The 16,147-nt window shown below is 42.6% G+C and overlaps 1 protein-coding gene across 1 annotated transcript; it reads right to left on the bottom strand.

Annotated features, from left to right (window-relative positions):
* Positions 1–1,957: 1,957 nt before the first annotated feature.
* On the bottom strand, positions 1,958–15,929 carry LOC131564013 (homeobox protein CDX-1-like). The gene is made up of 3 exons (XM_058814271.1): positions 15,494–15,929; positions 5,408–5,553; positions 1,958–2,212 (listed from the first exon to the last, which is right to left on the bottom strand). Exons 1-3 carry the CDS (start codon positions 15,927–15,929, stop codon positions 1,958–1,960), a joined length of 837 nt encoding a protein of 278 aa, XP_058670254.1.
* Positions 15,930–16,147: the final 218 nt, after the last annotated feature.

The following is a 16,147-nucleotide window of genomic DNA, read 5'->3' as shown; positions in this document are numbered from 1 at the left end:
CTCTTCCCATGCTCCTCTAATTTCTCTAAACTGTTTTACCATCACTCTTTTATTAAATTTGATATTGCCATTCAAGAACAGACTGATCATGGAAATCTGCAGGTTCACTTGCTACAGTAGTTGATACACATTGCAAAATGGTTATGAAAAAAGTCATTTATTTTAATGCTCTTTATATACAAAGTAATTTCACATCACCAACATTTTGATACTCTAATAGTACTATTTGTTATAATTAAAGAACAAACCCAAGAATGTAGTGCCTAATGACTTAATGCTCCTAAGTCTTTTTTGCAACAGTGACAGAGAGATTTCAGGGGATACCTTGATGGAAATTACTGAGGATAGGAATCCTAAATTCATAAACTGCTTTAGAAAATGAGGGTATAACTTCCCAAATCACTCATGTGTCTAAAAATTTTCCCTTTGCAGACAGAAGTTTTGTGAATGCAATTGGGAGCCATATTGGGGAAATAAGTATCCAGATTATTGTTAAGTACTGATTTCCTACCAAATTCTGCTTTTTATGGAAGGGATCAGCCCTTCAGGAATTGAGACCCACATGAAAAATTCTGAGAGCTTTCTTTTAAGTGAAGTATTTTGTTTGCTTTTCTTCTATTAATTTGGCTTCTGAAATTTTATTAGTGTCATAGTAACTCATAAAACAGGACCAGATTTAAAATTGGTTGAATGCAATTATTGCATCTTTATCCCTGGGCTCTGCTGTCTCAGGAAATGCAGTCACTTTTTGAAATACCCTTTTTAAAAGGACTTCTGCCCGACTTTGCTCTTTCTTTTAGGATCCAAAATTAATCTGACATGAATTTTCTTTGTCCAAAAATGAACTTGGGCCAAGATTCACAATTCCAGAATGCTTTCAAAACGTTTACAGTAAGATGGAAGAGTGCCTATTTATACCAGTGTATGGAGCATTGGAAATCATATCTGTTAAAGCCCAAAAATTCCAAAAATCTCATCCCTGACCTTTGCCCTTAACATGTGGTGAGTCCAACCACCCAGCTCCAGGCTTTCCATCGAGTGGGTCAAACCCACCAGCCAGGTTTGCATTTCTCAAGATGCATGTGGAAAGTCCATGAGTGGGATCAGTACTGTGGAGATCAGAGGAGCAGGAACCTTCTCAGGCACAGCCACGTGGGCACAGCTGCCTCAGCAGTGTGGGACTGATTGCCTGGGCCAAGTTTGGTGCTTTTTTGTGTCTGTCATGGAACCAGTGGCCTCAGCAGTGTGGGACTGATTGCCTGGGCCAAGTTTGGTGCTTTTTTTGTGTCTGCAGTGGAACCAGTGGCTGTGGTTGCTCCTGGGCTCTCCTTTCCTGTGCTGCCCTGGCTGCTCCCAGACTGGAGGGCTCCTGTGGCACAGGCATCCCCTTCTGAGGGACCCCCAGCTTTGCAGCTTTGTGGCACAGTCATCCCCTTCTGAGGGACCCCTGGCCTTGTGGCACAGGCATCCTCTTCCCGAGGATCTCCCAGCCTTGTGGCACAGACATCCCCTTCCAAGGATCTCCCAGCCTTGTGGCACAGGCATCCCTTTCTGAGGGACCCCCGGCCTTGTGGCACAGACATCCCCTTCCAAGGATCTCCCAGCCTTGTGGCACAGGCATCCCTTTCTGAGGGACCCCCGGCCTTGTGGCACAGACATCCCCTTCCAAGGATCTCCCAGCCTTGTGGCACAGGCATCCCTTTCTGAGGGACCCCCGGCCTTGTGGCACAGGCATCCCCTTCTGAGGGACCCCCGGCCTTGTGGCACAGGCATCCCCATCCCGAGGGACCCCTGCAGTTCGTGGCCCTCGGAGCTCGTGCTGCGCTGCACACCTGGCGGTGCCTCTGGTTTAGTGTCCTTGAATCCTGTGTGCCCCGGGCTGGGGCACGCTGGGGACCCCCCCGGGCCCTGTAGTGCTCCGGTGTCGCTCCGTGGGCTCGGTGCCACCGTGGCAGGCTCACTGCGAGGCCACCACCTGCTGCAGGGTCCCTCCGTGCTGCAAGCCGCCCATGGGCAGGGCGGGCGGCGGCGGCGCTGGGAAGAGCGAAGCGGCCATGTCGGGGTGAGGCTGTGCCTCAGGGCCCGCCATGGGGCTCACCGAGCCGGAGTCACTCTGCAGAGAGCCCAGGCTGCTGCTGCCGTCAAAGTGAGTCAGTTTCTTCTTCATTAATTTCCTCTCTTTGGCTCGGCGATTCTGGAACCAGATTTTCACCTGCACAGGAGCAGAGGAGAATTGTTTTCAGTTGCTACAGGACTGAATGTGGTCCTTTGTGTATTTAGTCACAGAGTCATAGGGAAAATCAGTGGCATGAGGACCACTGGGAAAGGCAATGACAAACTGAGACAACAGAGCTGTTTGCTTGTTTTTCATACAGGTAATCCTTCGTATTTAGTAATAAAATATTTATTAACAGCTTGATAAAAAGTGAGTTTTGTTGTTAGTTCAGTTATTTCTTTATGGAATGAGCTTTGATTTATTTAATTTTTTGAAACAAAATCTAACAGAACAGAATCTCATGTGTCCTAGTGATTGCCAGAATTATGCAAGAATATTGTTACACTGAAAACTGTGTGCCCTAGACAGGGCAAGCCAAGATCTGCTACTAGTCCATAAACTGAGGCACAAAAGCTTTCCTGATTGGATGGTGCACGTTAATTAGTGAGTTCCAGTGTGGAAGCCAGTGGAAATTTACTTCTGGGCAGAATTTCACCTGCAATACACAACATAAATTCAAAATATTATCTTAGCAGTGCCTGAATAGCTGAGTGCTTTCTACTTCATTTGCAGGTGGAACCAGAATCTGCTGCTGCTTTCCACACAATCCAGTGGCACCAGTGTCCCTGCCCTGTCACAGGCACACAGCCGCCTTGGGGAAGGCATGAAGGACCTGCTGAAGGAGGATCTTCATCAGGGTGGGATAAGTGAGGATGTGGGCTGAAGGTGAGTAATGGTCAGCTGAAAATACTTCATAACTTGTTGAGGTGTGAAATGTTCTGTGGTCACTGGACTGGCTTTGGATGTGAATCCCCAGGGTTGGTGTGAAGCTGTGCACTCCAGCACTTTATCCTTGGAAGTGGCTCTGCATCATGTCTAGTCAGTGTAATAAGTCAAGCTACCTCATTCAGGTTTGTTGTGTTTTCTTGTGCAGACAGAAAGGAAACACTTCTGTCACTGTTTTCTATAGCCCAAAGAGAAAAAAAAAATCAATATTTTGCTGAGAAATATTGGTCTGTTCAGTTATTTTTTGTTAGAAACTAGAAGGGGAAAGAGAATAATGATTGGAAAGGAGGTAAAACAGTGACAGGTGATAACACCTGTGGCTCCTGGGCTGAATTTTAAAAGAAAATCACTGGTGAAGTCCAACAAAACATCTTAAGGACTCTGTGACAGTCTCAGGGTGCTTCTCCTTGAGGCATATTATTCCATTTTACAGTTGAAGGACTCAGATACATGCAAAGCCCATGTAAATTTAATCCAGGTCTCTTAAGTCCCAGGCTGCCATCTGAGATGTTTGGCAGTTCCTTTTGTTGTCTTAGTTCTGGAATATCATTTCAGTACCAAATTATGTTCTATTAAACCAGTCTCAAGCCCTCTCAGATCTCTTGCTTTCTGACTGTGCAGAGATAATCCATTCTCATAATTTCTCTCATACATTTGTCAAAATGTATGAAAATATAGAACAGTCTGAAAAACTAAACCAACTTTCCAGAATTACCCTCTGGCTTCAGTGTTCTTACCTGCCTGTGGATTGAGGTTTTTATTCTGGTTTGTTGTTAAATTAGAGAAGCAGATCTGCAGGGAGGAATTAGCAGGCCCTGCAGGGTCGTGTGCCAATTATCAAATAAGTCCAAGTAAGAACAGCTCTGTAATGTCAGACTGAAAGCTGACAGGGCCAGCTGCATCTGTATGACTTGTTCTTCACCTGTTGCCCTCCTTCCTTTTAATTCTTTTTTTCATGCAAATTTCTCTTCCCTTGAAGTCTGATTTTCTCTCTTCTTTCTCATCGTCATCATGTCCTTTATTTCTGTATCCTTCCTATGTTAACAGTGCTTCACTTTGCCTTTTTTTTCTTAGATATTGCATCTTTCCTTCCTTGTTTAAACAATTTTTCTTTGTCCTTTTGAGATATTCCTTCCAGGGCATTTTGGATTTTAGCAGAGGCAGGAAAAAGTTTTTCCAGAAAATCAATTGAGGTTTTAGGTAGTGTGCAGAGAAACTTGGGATGGAACAGTGTGTGTTCAGTTGTGCTCATATGATGGAGTTTTTTAATTTGTACAAAAGGGTGGTGGTGGGAGTCTATCAGGTATTTCTTACTTAATCTTCCATTTTTAAAAAAACACTTCAGAGATGTGGTTGTATGAACTGTAATTCATTTTGTTCTTGATATATTGATGATGGTGAAGAAGAAAAAATATTGTAAAAGCTGTTGCCAAGTTTCCCCATTATATACAAAAAAATAGATCACATATTTTTGTTTTACCTCTTCAAATACACTTACAAAACATTCATCAGGAATTATCACTGAGCTAGGAAGTTTCAAGTAAATATCACTGGTTGTTTACACAAGCAGGGCCATAATATTCAAATTCAGCATTATTAAGTCAAATTATGAATGTTTTAACAGCCAGCAAAAAGACACATGGTGTATTTTTTATATCTAGTTGAAACCAATTTAATTTTCAACAATTAAATCCTGGCATTCAGCAGCAGATTGAGGAACATTTGCAAAATGGGTGTTTGCTTCCCCCTTTCTGTAAGCTCAGCACGTGCTGTGTGAGCCAGGTTCAGGTTGGATGGACAGTGCTCCAGTGGGTGGGCTCTGGACAATTCCTGCTCAGCACAGCCCATAAAACAATAGTTAATCAGAACTAATCATGGGATTGTGTTTTGATTTATCTGCTGGGAACAGAAGTGTAATTTGGAGGGGAGGAAATGGGGCAGGAGAAAGGAGTAGCATGTATGTAGGAAACTTTAACAAAAGGTACAAGGCAGCCAAGGAAACAAAACACTTCAAGTGTCCTGCCCATACTTGAGCTCATCACTTCCATCTCCACTGAGACTGACCTTGTTGCATTTGGTTCTGGAATTCCCACTGAATTCCCAGCAGAACCAGGACTTCTGCTTTAGAAAGTTCAGCATGAAATTCTCCCTGCTGCCACAGCCCAGAGGGAAATCCAGGCAGGAGTTTGGTGATCTGGTTTAGCTTGTGTTTTTCAGAATAGGAAAAAGATGGTGTGTGCATTTCCTGGGTTATTGCAGAGCCCTAGTTTGGGTTCTACTGCAGAGGGAACCCAGTGTTGGTTACTGGAGGCATTAACATTTCTGTATTTACCACACAGTTACCTCATCTCCTCAGCAGCAGTCAGAAATTCAAAGGAAAGCCTGGATGGCTGATCCATACTCTACCTGTCTCTCGGAAAGTCTTAGGTTTGCAGCCAGTTCAGACTTCCTCCTGATTGTAATGTATCTGTTGTAATGAAACTCCTTCTCTAATTCTAATCTCTGATGATCTGTGTAAACCACTCGGTACTTCTCTCTCGTTCTTGTTTTACCTGTTTTGAAAGAAGAACACATTGCTTCAAGCTAGAATTTTTTCACTTTAGCACCACAAAATATCTGACCTTACATTTGAAAATATCTGTGGGGATTTTAGGCCTGATTCTCTATGCACTTACCCAGAGTAACTCCCTTGACTTGGTCTTGATTTACAACACAAGAGGTTCATACCATCAGATACTAGGTTGGCTCCTTAGTAAATAGATAATAAACTGCTTCTCATGTTCTTTATCACCCCTGTGTTATCATTTGGGAAAGGGAAGGCATTCCTGGTAAGACTAAGGAGCCAGGAAACCTGGGTTCTGTTCCCAGCTCTGCTGCAAACATTCTGCCTGCTGTTGCATTGCTCTTGTCTCTGTCCCTAGAGCTGACACTCTTACCTGCCTCAGAGAAAACTGTCAAGGACATTTTAGTGCACAGAAATACTGAAAGCTTCCAAAATTCCTCACTTCTTGTTGCTAGAAAAATTCCCACATCATTGTGATTGTTACTGCAGTTTGGAGATTGTGTTTTCCCATCAAGTCTGGCACAGTCTGCCCACGACCTGATAACAGCACAGGGAACAGTAACATAGATTTTCAGATGACAGTTCATAAAAAAGAGAAAAGGCAAGCAATAATGCTTCACAATGGGCAGGGAGCTGCAGCATCTGCTGTTTTGGGAGCAGCATTGCTGCCTCCCTTCAGCTGTGGGTGCAGCTGAGTGGAGCAGACACGGCTCAGCAGCATCCAGGGCATTAAAAGGCAATGGCAGAAGACAGGAGCCAGGGAGCACAGATGCAAGGAGCTGAAATTTTATGGATTCCATACGGGGTCATTTCTGAGGACAGAATGTGTGGCTGCTCTGAAAGAAAGCTGAGAATGGAAAAGGCTGCTGCTGGCTCCCTTCTCTGTGGTTTATGATTTAGGGAATCAATATATTGGAGATCAGCACCTGCTTAAAGCCAAAGCCTGAGGTCTTCCCACATTTTTAACAAATTGGATCATTGTTGTGTTAAAACCAGTGTTCTCATCTCTGCTGACCACAATCTTAACATTTTTTGATGCTCCCTTGTTTACCTGTATTTATATGGACATTCCTTCAGATGTGGATATTTAGCCAGTGAATTGTCTGGGACAGGAATATATTTTCATTGTTTTTTTTGCTCCGTATTCCATTGTGGTGCTGGAGGTTGTGAAACTGTGTCCTCAGTGGTCACTGCAGCAGAAGAACCCCCTCAGGTTCAGGTTCTCCCAGCTGATGCACAGAACTCAGGTGTTTGTACCTGTACCCATCTGCTGTTGCTGCAGGTGTTGAGTGGCTTTGCACAGCTACTCCTGTTTGCTTACAGAGCATTTTCTGACAAGGTTACAGAAATGCCTAACTCCTCAAAAACCAGGTGCCACAAGCTCCTAATAATTACACTCTAATAAGAGCAGTTCATTTGGAATGGGGTGAAATAGATTCCCAGGCATGGAGTTGGTGACATTTTAGTGTCTGAGTAGATCCCCCTGGCACAGAGCCCCAGAGGCACCAGCTTTCCCTGGCTGGGGAGAGGAGCTGCAGGGGCCATCTCCCAGTGCTGCCAAAGGCCTATTCCTACCAACCCCTCTTCCCACTCCCCTTCATAGCTCCCAGAGCAGAATTCAGGGTACAGGACTACAGCAGAATCTTGAGTTAATGTTTTTCCTCCATCTGTGGAGGGAGATGTGGTGTCTCTTTGTTTTTTGTGGAACATATTTAAAGTTAGCATTGCTTTCCACTTGCCATGCACACCATATATGGTCAATTTTACCTCTTCCAGTATTTGACAGTCAGGACTTGGCTATTTCTAAGAATTTTTCACTCACCACCCTATTGCTTGCATTAGGAAATTCTTCAGGTTCTGCTCCTCTTTGTACTATTTGTATAGATCCCAGAGCCAGAGTTGGTGAGCACTGAAAGTCCTGGGCAATGCAATGCTGTAAATAAATCCTTTTCTAGCCTGGATGGGGATGGTTCTGGCTCACCCTACAACACAGGGGTTCTCTAGGACTCTCTCCAGGTTTGTAGAACTAAATCTTCATCAGAATTTGATCCTTCAGCTCCCATGTTCCAACCCTGGGGGCGCATCAGTAGTGCCTTTACAATGCTCTGGGCATCATCAGCCTGATTATTTGGAATATTTCAATAGGGAAAATAGGTGTGGGATTGCTCCTTAGGCTGTGGCTTCTTCTCAATCCTTTGTCTCAAATGTGTTACCTGTGTGTGAAGGTGCTGCCTGCTGGGGAAGATGAGCAGGACATTCTCATTCCCTGGCATTTCCACCGCTGTGGAACTGCAGCAGAAGCAGAATTAGCCCAGTGACGTTTACACCGATAATCCAGTTAAAAGTGCTGCTAATTTTAGAGCACGAAGGTAAGAATTGTAGAGTCTCTAAGGAACAGCAGTGATTCAGTTCAGTCCACATAAATACCAGGACATTTGTTTTCCTTCACTGGAAGTGTAAATTGTTTGTTTAACATATGGTAACCTGTGGTGCTTTAATGCCTCACTTGATATTTTTTAACTTTTGATCTCTTTAACTGGTAGTTTGGTTAAGGGTTTTTTTCCTCTTCAAATGAGACTTTGGGGTCATTCTACAGGACAAAATGTTTAACATGTTTCCTTAGTGTCCTTTGTGTTGTTAAGATGGAGTACACAAAAGAGCAACAAGGTGATCTTATCTTGACCTCTATTCTCATTCAGAAGGCACAGACAAATATCAAATGTTCTTCTATTGCCAAAACAAGGTGGTAAACTTCAAGAAAAACCTTCCTGTTTCTGGTTTTGAGTGCTTAAATCCTTACTACCTGGATAGGAGAGGGTTGTGAGGGTTTTTTTTTGGTGGTTTTTTTTTTTTTTGGGGTAGGGTTTTTTGTTTTTGTTTTTTTTTTTTTCTTTTTAGAAGAAGAAATTAAATGTACATGGAAAACAGAACTTTTTCCCATAAGATCTTTTATTTCTGTATGAGTAGCTCTCAGGTTCTTTTAGTGGAATTGATAATATTTGGATTCTTTTTGAAGGAAGATTGGGAGCTTTGACATCTAATTTCTTTCTCAAACTTAAGAAAATAATTTAGAAAGTGAAAAAGCAAAAGTAAGGAATTCTGAGAAATGCTCTGAGAACAATTCTCTGATGTGTCAAATAAACCTTATCTTTAATAATTTGATTTTTTTTTTGTGTGTGTGGAGTAATACTGTCTGTGAGAGACAAGAGACAGTGGGAGCTAAGATCTGCCAGAGTCTTCCAAGAGACATTTAGCTCTGGCAGAGCCATGTTTTAGTTTGTTAGGCTTTTACTCTCCTTGATTCACTGAGTACACTGAGAGTCTTCCTACTGCCTTTGTTGGATGCTGGGCTGGAATTAGTCTGCACATGGCATTTCCTTTCAAAGGCAAAGCACACTTTTATTTGCCAGAGTTAACAAACAGCAGCCACAGAACCCATCCCTAAACAGTTTGGGACTTCAGTTTCTGAATTCCATCTGTTAGAGCAGATCCACTCCAGTGTGTTCTGCAGACCTACTGGTTTTAATTTAAATTGCATTTTATTTCCAGGACAAATATTACCTGAGTAAAATTTGAGGTGGGACTAGTGGATTCACCCCAGAGAGAGTGGGAGGATGTTCTTCACTTCTCAGGACATAATGGCAGAATTCAATGATGCAATGATAGAAGTCCTTGTAACAATCCAATTCTTTAAGGGAATCCTGCAAATTTTCCTCACTTAGGTCAGTGAAATAGCCAACATTTGACTTTGTACCATCTTAGATTAATCTATCTTTTATTAGTGACAGGTTAAGATTACAATCAGCAGTGCTGTGTCAGTTCTATAGGGAATATATTCTGGCATGAACAGTTCCACCATGGAATTGTGGTTGGAGAGGTTATTGGTGCTTGGGTGGAAGAGAAATGAAACAAAAGGGCTTTGAAGCAGCTACCTTTGCAGCCTGCCTGCCTTTGTGCTGGGGGAGTGGATTTCCTGGGTTTAATGAGCTATATAAGAAGAGGGAGTTTTGTCAAAACCCTTTTTGCACTAGTGATTACTGAGGAGTGCCTTTGGAGCAGCAAGAAATCAGAGATTTCAGAGCTGGAAATCTTTTTGTGGGATATACTTTAACAATGCTGCTCCATCACACCCACTCTGGCAATTTTTGACTGGCCAAGTTTTGAGTTGGGGGAAGGGAACAGCTTTCCCATTGGTCATAAAATTCACAGAGTATTTCTTCTGAAGACAATAAAGCTGGGAGAAGGCCTCTTTATTTGCTGTGAAAATCATCACCCTTTCCGGCAATATAACTCCTGAAGAAAGGAGGGAGAAGGAAGAGACAAGACTGCATATCAAAGCAAAGAGAAGTGTTAAAAGGGTCTGTTGCCTCAATATGACAGATAGGCCTCAAAACCTCAGACAATGTAGGCCAGGAAAGGAAAAAAAAACCCCACCATCGGACCTCACAACTTGTTTACAAAGCAAAATAAATTAGCATTAGAACCAGCCCTGGGCCCTCTTTCAGAGCCTCCTCTCTTCACTTTTCAGGAATATTCTGCAGTCACTGAAACCAGCATCATAAACCAGCATCATGATCCAGCATCTTTCATAAAATCAGAAGCTGCCTGAAGATGTCCTAGGATAGGATAGTGTGAGATTTCTATGGGATTGCTGACAAAGCATTGCAGCCTGGATTCCAGGGTTTAACAGTGTTTCAGAGGAAGTTATGGCTGTCCTTGGTGACTGGATGTTACCTTAAATCATCCCAGAAATGTCAAACAGCTTCTGGCCTGCTCCCACCTGCATCTCTCTGTTCCTTTAGTATTAAAAAACTGATGCTAATTTTTGAGTTTATAAAGATGTAGACTGACAGAGATCAGGCCTCAATTTTGTTTAGGACTCTAACTACTTATGTATTTCAAAAGTCTAGGAAAAGTAAAGGGCAAATTCTCCCTGACTTAAGTCAGTAATTTCACTGACTTAATTGAAATTGCAAAACAAAAGTAATTTTAAATAATGTTTGAAGACAAACATTGTGCTGCACATGATGTTCTGTAAAGCTAAATTTAAAAAAAAACTCCACCAGCCACTGTATTAGAAAATGTGGCATAGATCAAATCTTACATAATATTCCTGCCAGAAGCCTTGGTGTGATAAATAGGTGTCCTGGCCCTGTGCATTACTGCAAAGTTAGGTGCTAAAGGTTTGTGAAACTCAGTGTAATTCTGTGTTTGTATTTTCTGCTGCATCTCTCTCATCTGTTCTTTTATACATGCTCAGATTGTTCATGCTGAAAAAACAGAATAGAATCATAGAACTGAAACCTTTCAACAGACTTGAATTTTCCCTTCTTTTTTCAATTTTGAATATGTTCTGCTATTCTGGAATAAAGCTCATTGGCCAAATTCTGGTTTTCCCTTTGCTAGTGTAAACTTTTCTATTCTTCTTCATTTATAGAAGGAGTTGCATCCAAAGCAGAGTAATTTTGATTCTCTTTAAGCAATGACTGGACAGGCAGAAGCACTCAACCTGCAGAAAATGTCAGTGGATTTCTGAGTGGCAAACCAAGGGAAATCCCATTGCCAATGACTGTAGACTAAAAGGAAAGTGATTAACTGAGATTTTTCCCAAGTGTTGTGTGTTCTTTAGCATTCAGTATTTTACAGAAATGGTCTCTAAAGAGGCTTGCCCCTGTTCCTTCCATTTGAGGGAATATAACTCCTTCCTTCAAAGACTGTGATACATTTACAGTGACTTTAGTCATGATGCTCTCAGTCCTCCTGTCATCAGCAGCAGAAAACTGTCTTCTGTGTCTGCAGAGTAAATTTTTATTGAATAAGAATGATAGGAGAGTTGTCATCTACAGGAAGAAATCTCTCCTCTGGATCAGTTCACCTGTTTCAAAACGTGTCCCCACCCTGTTTTATGGTAACATAAGTGCAGATCTTAAGGTGCACTTTCAGCTTTGTGAGCAAATTCTCCTGGGAGTTCCCTGCTCAAACTCAGTGTTTTGGGCACACTTTTACCACAGGTGTGTGTTGTTTTCTCACACAGTCATAAAGTCAAGTCTACTCCTGTGTGAGTGATGACACAGCTCCATAAAAATCCTGAAATCAACAGGACGAGATTTGTAGCTTCTTCTAAGGTGGTTTTATTCTACTTTCCATCAAAGAATTTGCCTGTAATTATGTCTTGTGTGTGTGTGGAATTTCCACTTCACATTTCTACCTGTGGCTTTGTTCTGTTCTGTGTTACAATTGCTGTGCTCACCCTCTCCAAGGAGAGGTTGAGGAGACAGGAGCAGTGTAAGGGTTGGAGTAGAGTCTTTTAGTATTTGTGGCTGAAAATCCTGAGTACTCAGAGCTTCCCCTTCAAGTGTTGTGAGTCAGAACACATTGGCTTTTTCCTGAGGAGTGCAGAGACAGGGCCCTGGATTCTACGTGCTCTGCACTGAGGATCCAATCCCTGCAGACACTCAGCCATCCTTCAGTCAGAGAAAGAAGGATGCATGAAAACCTCAGCAGGACTTTCTTGCAGGAAATGTGTTCTAGTAGTATCAAATCAGGGTGATAATCTCACTTTAAATAATTAGTTTTTCCAGAGGTTTCAGGTACCCTCACAAATTTCACTTTACATCAGTTGAACACATGGTTCTACACTGATGTTGTTTTTAAAGTTACAAAGTAAAACTTGCAATAATTTGTTCCTTTGTTTCAGGTTAGTTGTGTTGATAACAGTATCAAAAGACCTGGAGGGCACGAGGCAGTGGTAGAAATTGCAATAAAGTGTTTTTCTTTGTCATCTGTCAGGACATGAGGCTGCAAAGCACCAGTAAGAGAAGATAACCATGAAATCTCTGGAGATGGGAATGCCACGGATTCAGGGCCTTGTTTCTGGAGCTGCTCCAAGCCAGACTACTCAAAGTGAGTGAACCTTTGGCAAGAATCTCTCCCAGCCTTAAAGGGATAAGATTACAGGAACATTTCATGCGTACTTCTGAGATATCTTGCAAAAATTACTTGTTTTAATAGTTACTGTTTTCACAGAAAAATATTATTGGTAGTGTTAGTATTGATAATTAGTGCTTTGCCGAATATAATGAATAAATAGCAAAATTAATTTGTCTAAATTATTACTGTTGTGATTGCCTCAGGTAAGTCAGAGCCTCATTTTTTTTCATCACTAAGAGCAGTGGTCTGTATCTCTTCACAGAGAATAAGGAAAGATAATAAATAATAAGTGTGATTCCTTCATTCTTGCAACACCAGACCTTTACTGAAATTCCCAAAGGTTTTGTAAAGAGACAGAAGGATAATGCTTAGTGAACAGAGACAGCTTGAAGGATGTAAGAAGAATTGTATTCCGTCTAAGAAAATTCAGAGGGGTTTGATCATGATCCAGCAAACAACATTTGCAGTGAGCCTGCTCACACCCCTGTAATCACTGCAACACCTGCATGCACAGAACCAAACTCACTCAGGTGCTTTCCCAAAGGAAAACATTTTAAAGTCATTTCATTTTTTGGGAAACCATGAAGGATACCAGTGCCCTTGCTTTTAAACACAAAAAGACAGAGGATAAGGAGTGAAGGGAGAGAAAGGAACCAACTCCAGTGAAACAGATCTGCTGGCACTGAGCCTGCCTGGCCTAGCAGAAATACTAATATATATAAGAGGGAAAGAAGCAGCAGGAGAATTTCTTCTCTGGATTTTTCCCTAAAGCAGCACTCAGTAGCTTTTAAATGTGGCCTTCCACTGACCCATGGGCATTTGGGAGGGTCTGTTCCTGTGGCCTGCTGAATTCTCCAGTTCTGGACACAGATATGCTCAATATCTTGTTAGACCACTCCAGAAAGGAGACACTCCCAGCTCTCCTGGGAATGCTTTGACCTTTGCAGGCTTGAAATCTGGAAAGTTAGAAATGTCTAAGTTGTTCTTGAGCAGCAGTTAGAATGTGATTTTTATATTATGTAACTTTATCTCTATATGTGTGTGTGCTGTATCAATCTGTCCCAGTGTCCCACTAGCAAAGGGACAGCACAGAACAAATCAGGTTTTGCTCCTTTGGTGTGACTGGAATCCACAGGAGCACAGAGCAGGTAAGGAAGGGATGAGGAGCAGTGGTTTTTCTGAGCAAGGGTTCTGCCATCTGTAAATCTCACAATTAGTGAGCAATTTTGTGGCCCTTGTAAGGACTCCTCAAAAGCAAGCTGCAAGTTTTTTCAAAACAGGCCCTATGTTGTTTTTTTCTTGGATAATATTCAGTGAAGAACAAATAAGATTTTAAAAATACAAACTTTTTCATCCCCCCAAAAAATTCTTGTTCACACAGAGCAACAGCCTGTTCTGATTGCTCTATTGAATTCTGTGGACTCTCCATGAGCTAAAGTTGTGTTCAGCAGGAGTGAGGAGGACTCTGCCCATACAAATTAGATGCATTATTTTAATACAGACAACTTTTCTATGCAGTTGCTTTCAATTCTCTAATGTCTGTTTTAAGGAATTGCTTTTCCACCAGAGATTGATTCAGTCCCTGCTTTGAAGACTTTTATTTACAGGCAGGTGTGGAGGGAGGGAGGGAAAGGGAAGGAACCTTCCTGGGATGCAGCACTGAAATACTGGGAGCATCTCTTTAGGGGAGGAATTGAGCATCCCTAATTTCTCCTGATCTCAGTGCATGTCAAAGCTGCTCAGCACCTGAGAGGATCAAATACTTTCATACAGCAGATTATGCCTCTGTTATTTTCAGGCAGTTTTCCCTCTTTTTCTACTCCCCTTTCTTGTTTAATATTTTTTTCATATACAAGGTGCTGATTTTTGTTTTAGGGATGCTCAATGTTTATATTTTCTCTTGTTCCTCCTCCCAGTCAAACAGAACCTTTCCCTCAAGCTTCATGGCTAATTTTTGCTGCTTAAATACAATTGAAGAATTGTTTTGTACTCCTTGACTGTCATGCAGCAGAACCTAATCTGTGGCTGTATTACCAGGCTGTGTTACCATGGATCTTTGTATTCCTGCATATTCTGAGAGCTGCTACTACAAAGTGAAGCAAGCCTTTCCTTATCATCCCTGTTTTTAAAGCATTGACTCATTGTTTGATCTTGCAGATCTCATTTCAGTGTTCTGAGGTTTGGAGGGGTTGGTTCTGGTAGAAACCCTTACTGCCAACCCCCTGCTATGCATATTTTACTTGAACTTTTCCTAGGTACTCCAAAACTTGAGGAAAGTAAGCAAAAAATAGGTGGTGGTGAATACAATACTTCCTATTCCATCCAAATCTACAGAACTCCTATGAAAAGCAACTATTGGATGTCACAACTTTAAAAACATATCTGAAGTGGGAAATGAAAGAACACTGCTTTTCTGTTGAGATTTTAGCTGACTAGAGATTGGAAAATTATAAGGCTGTGGCTAATTCTAAGTCTTGCACTTGCAAGATAGTGTGTTTTTGGGGTTAGCTGTAGTATGATAATAAATAGTGAAAGAGACATGAGAAAGGACAGATGTAATTTTTAAGGAATGGGGAAAAGTTGATGTTGTGGTGTGGCTAATGGACGGTGTAAATTACAGAATATTCATGAGATTATTCCTTGCTGTATGAGTGTCTGATGCTCTCTTCAATAAACGGAACTTGCTGATGACTCAGATTGAGCCCCGAGTTTTCCCTGCACCCGACAAATAGCTCATCCCCGACAAACAAATCATTCTGCAACACTTTTCATCTCCCACAGGATTAAAGGTCTAACAAGAAACACAAGAAATAACCAACTGACCAACTCACCATCCAGTAACTGAACCAATATTTAACCACTAGCAAGAGAATCCTTCAGAGCAATCAGGATCTTGCTTTATCAGTCTGAATCCTTCCCTCTGAACGGGCAAAACCCCCCCAATGACACAACAACAAGTTAAAATCTGTTCTCAGCACAAAACCTCCGTGCCCTCCTACCTGTGGACGTGGACTGCACGGTTTTCCTCATCCACTCATAAGAGCTGTGCCTTTGGCTGTTGGGAGAGATTTGCTGGGCATGGATTGTATCTACAGGAGGTAAGGGCGCAGCAGCAGCAGCGGGGTGCAGGGAGCTGTAGTCAGCAGAGCTGTAGGAGCCCTGGCCAGGGGACGAGCCATTGATGTGGGCAGCGGGCGCGGCGCTGGAAGGGCCTGGGCCGTAGGCGCCCCAGTCCTCGCGCTGGGGGCCGTAGTGGGAGCCCCAGGCGGGCGCCGGCTGCCCGTGGCTGTCCAGGGCTGCCACGGGGTGGTATCCCATGTAGTCGGAGTAGGCTGGGGCAGACACGAAGTTCTGCACGGGCAGGCTGTTGCTGGTGCACCTTGCAGATCCTGGATACATGCTGGTGTCCTTATCCAACAGATAGCTCACGTACATGATGCTCACAGCCTGCCTTTGTCTTGCTGGGACATCCTGCTCCTCGCAGGGTTTGTTTGATCTCCCTTCCCCTCCTCTTTCTTTCTCTCTTTTCTAGCCCAGCCTGGCTCTATAAATGACTCCTGCTAGCCCTGATGTCCCTTTACTACACATGATTAACAATGGTTTTACCAGGTGCTGGTGGTAACAGTTTACTAAGGTCCTGCCTGATGTCACAG

Source organism: Ammospiza caudacuta, chromosome 14 (assembly GCF_027887145.1).
Source record: "Ammospiza caudacuta isolate bAmmCau1 chromosome 14, bAmmCau1.pri, whole genome shotgun sequence".
Classification (NCBI taxonomy): Eukaryota; Metazoa; Chordata; class Aves; order Passeriformes; family Passerellidae; genus Ammospiza; species Ammospiza caudacuta.
Note: the sequence above shows the minus strand (reverse complement) of the source record. Positions and strands in the feature narration are given on the sequence as shown.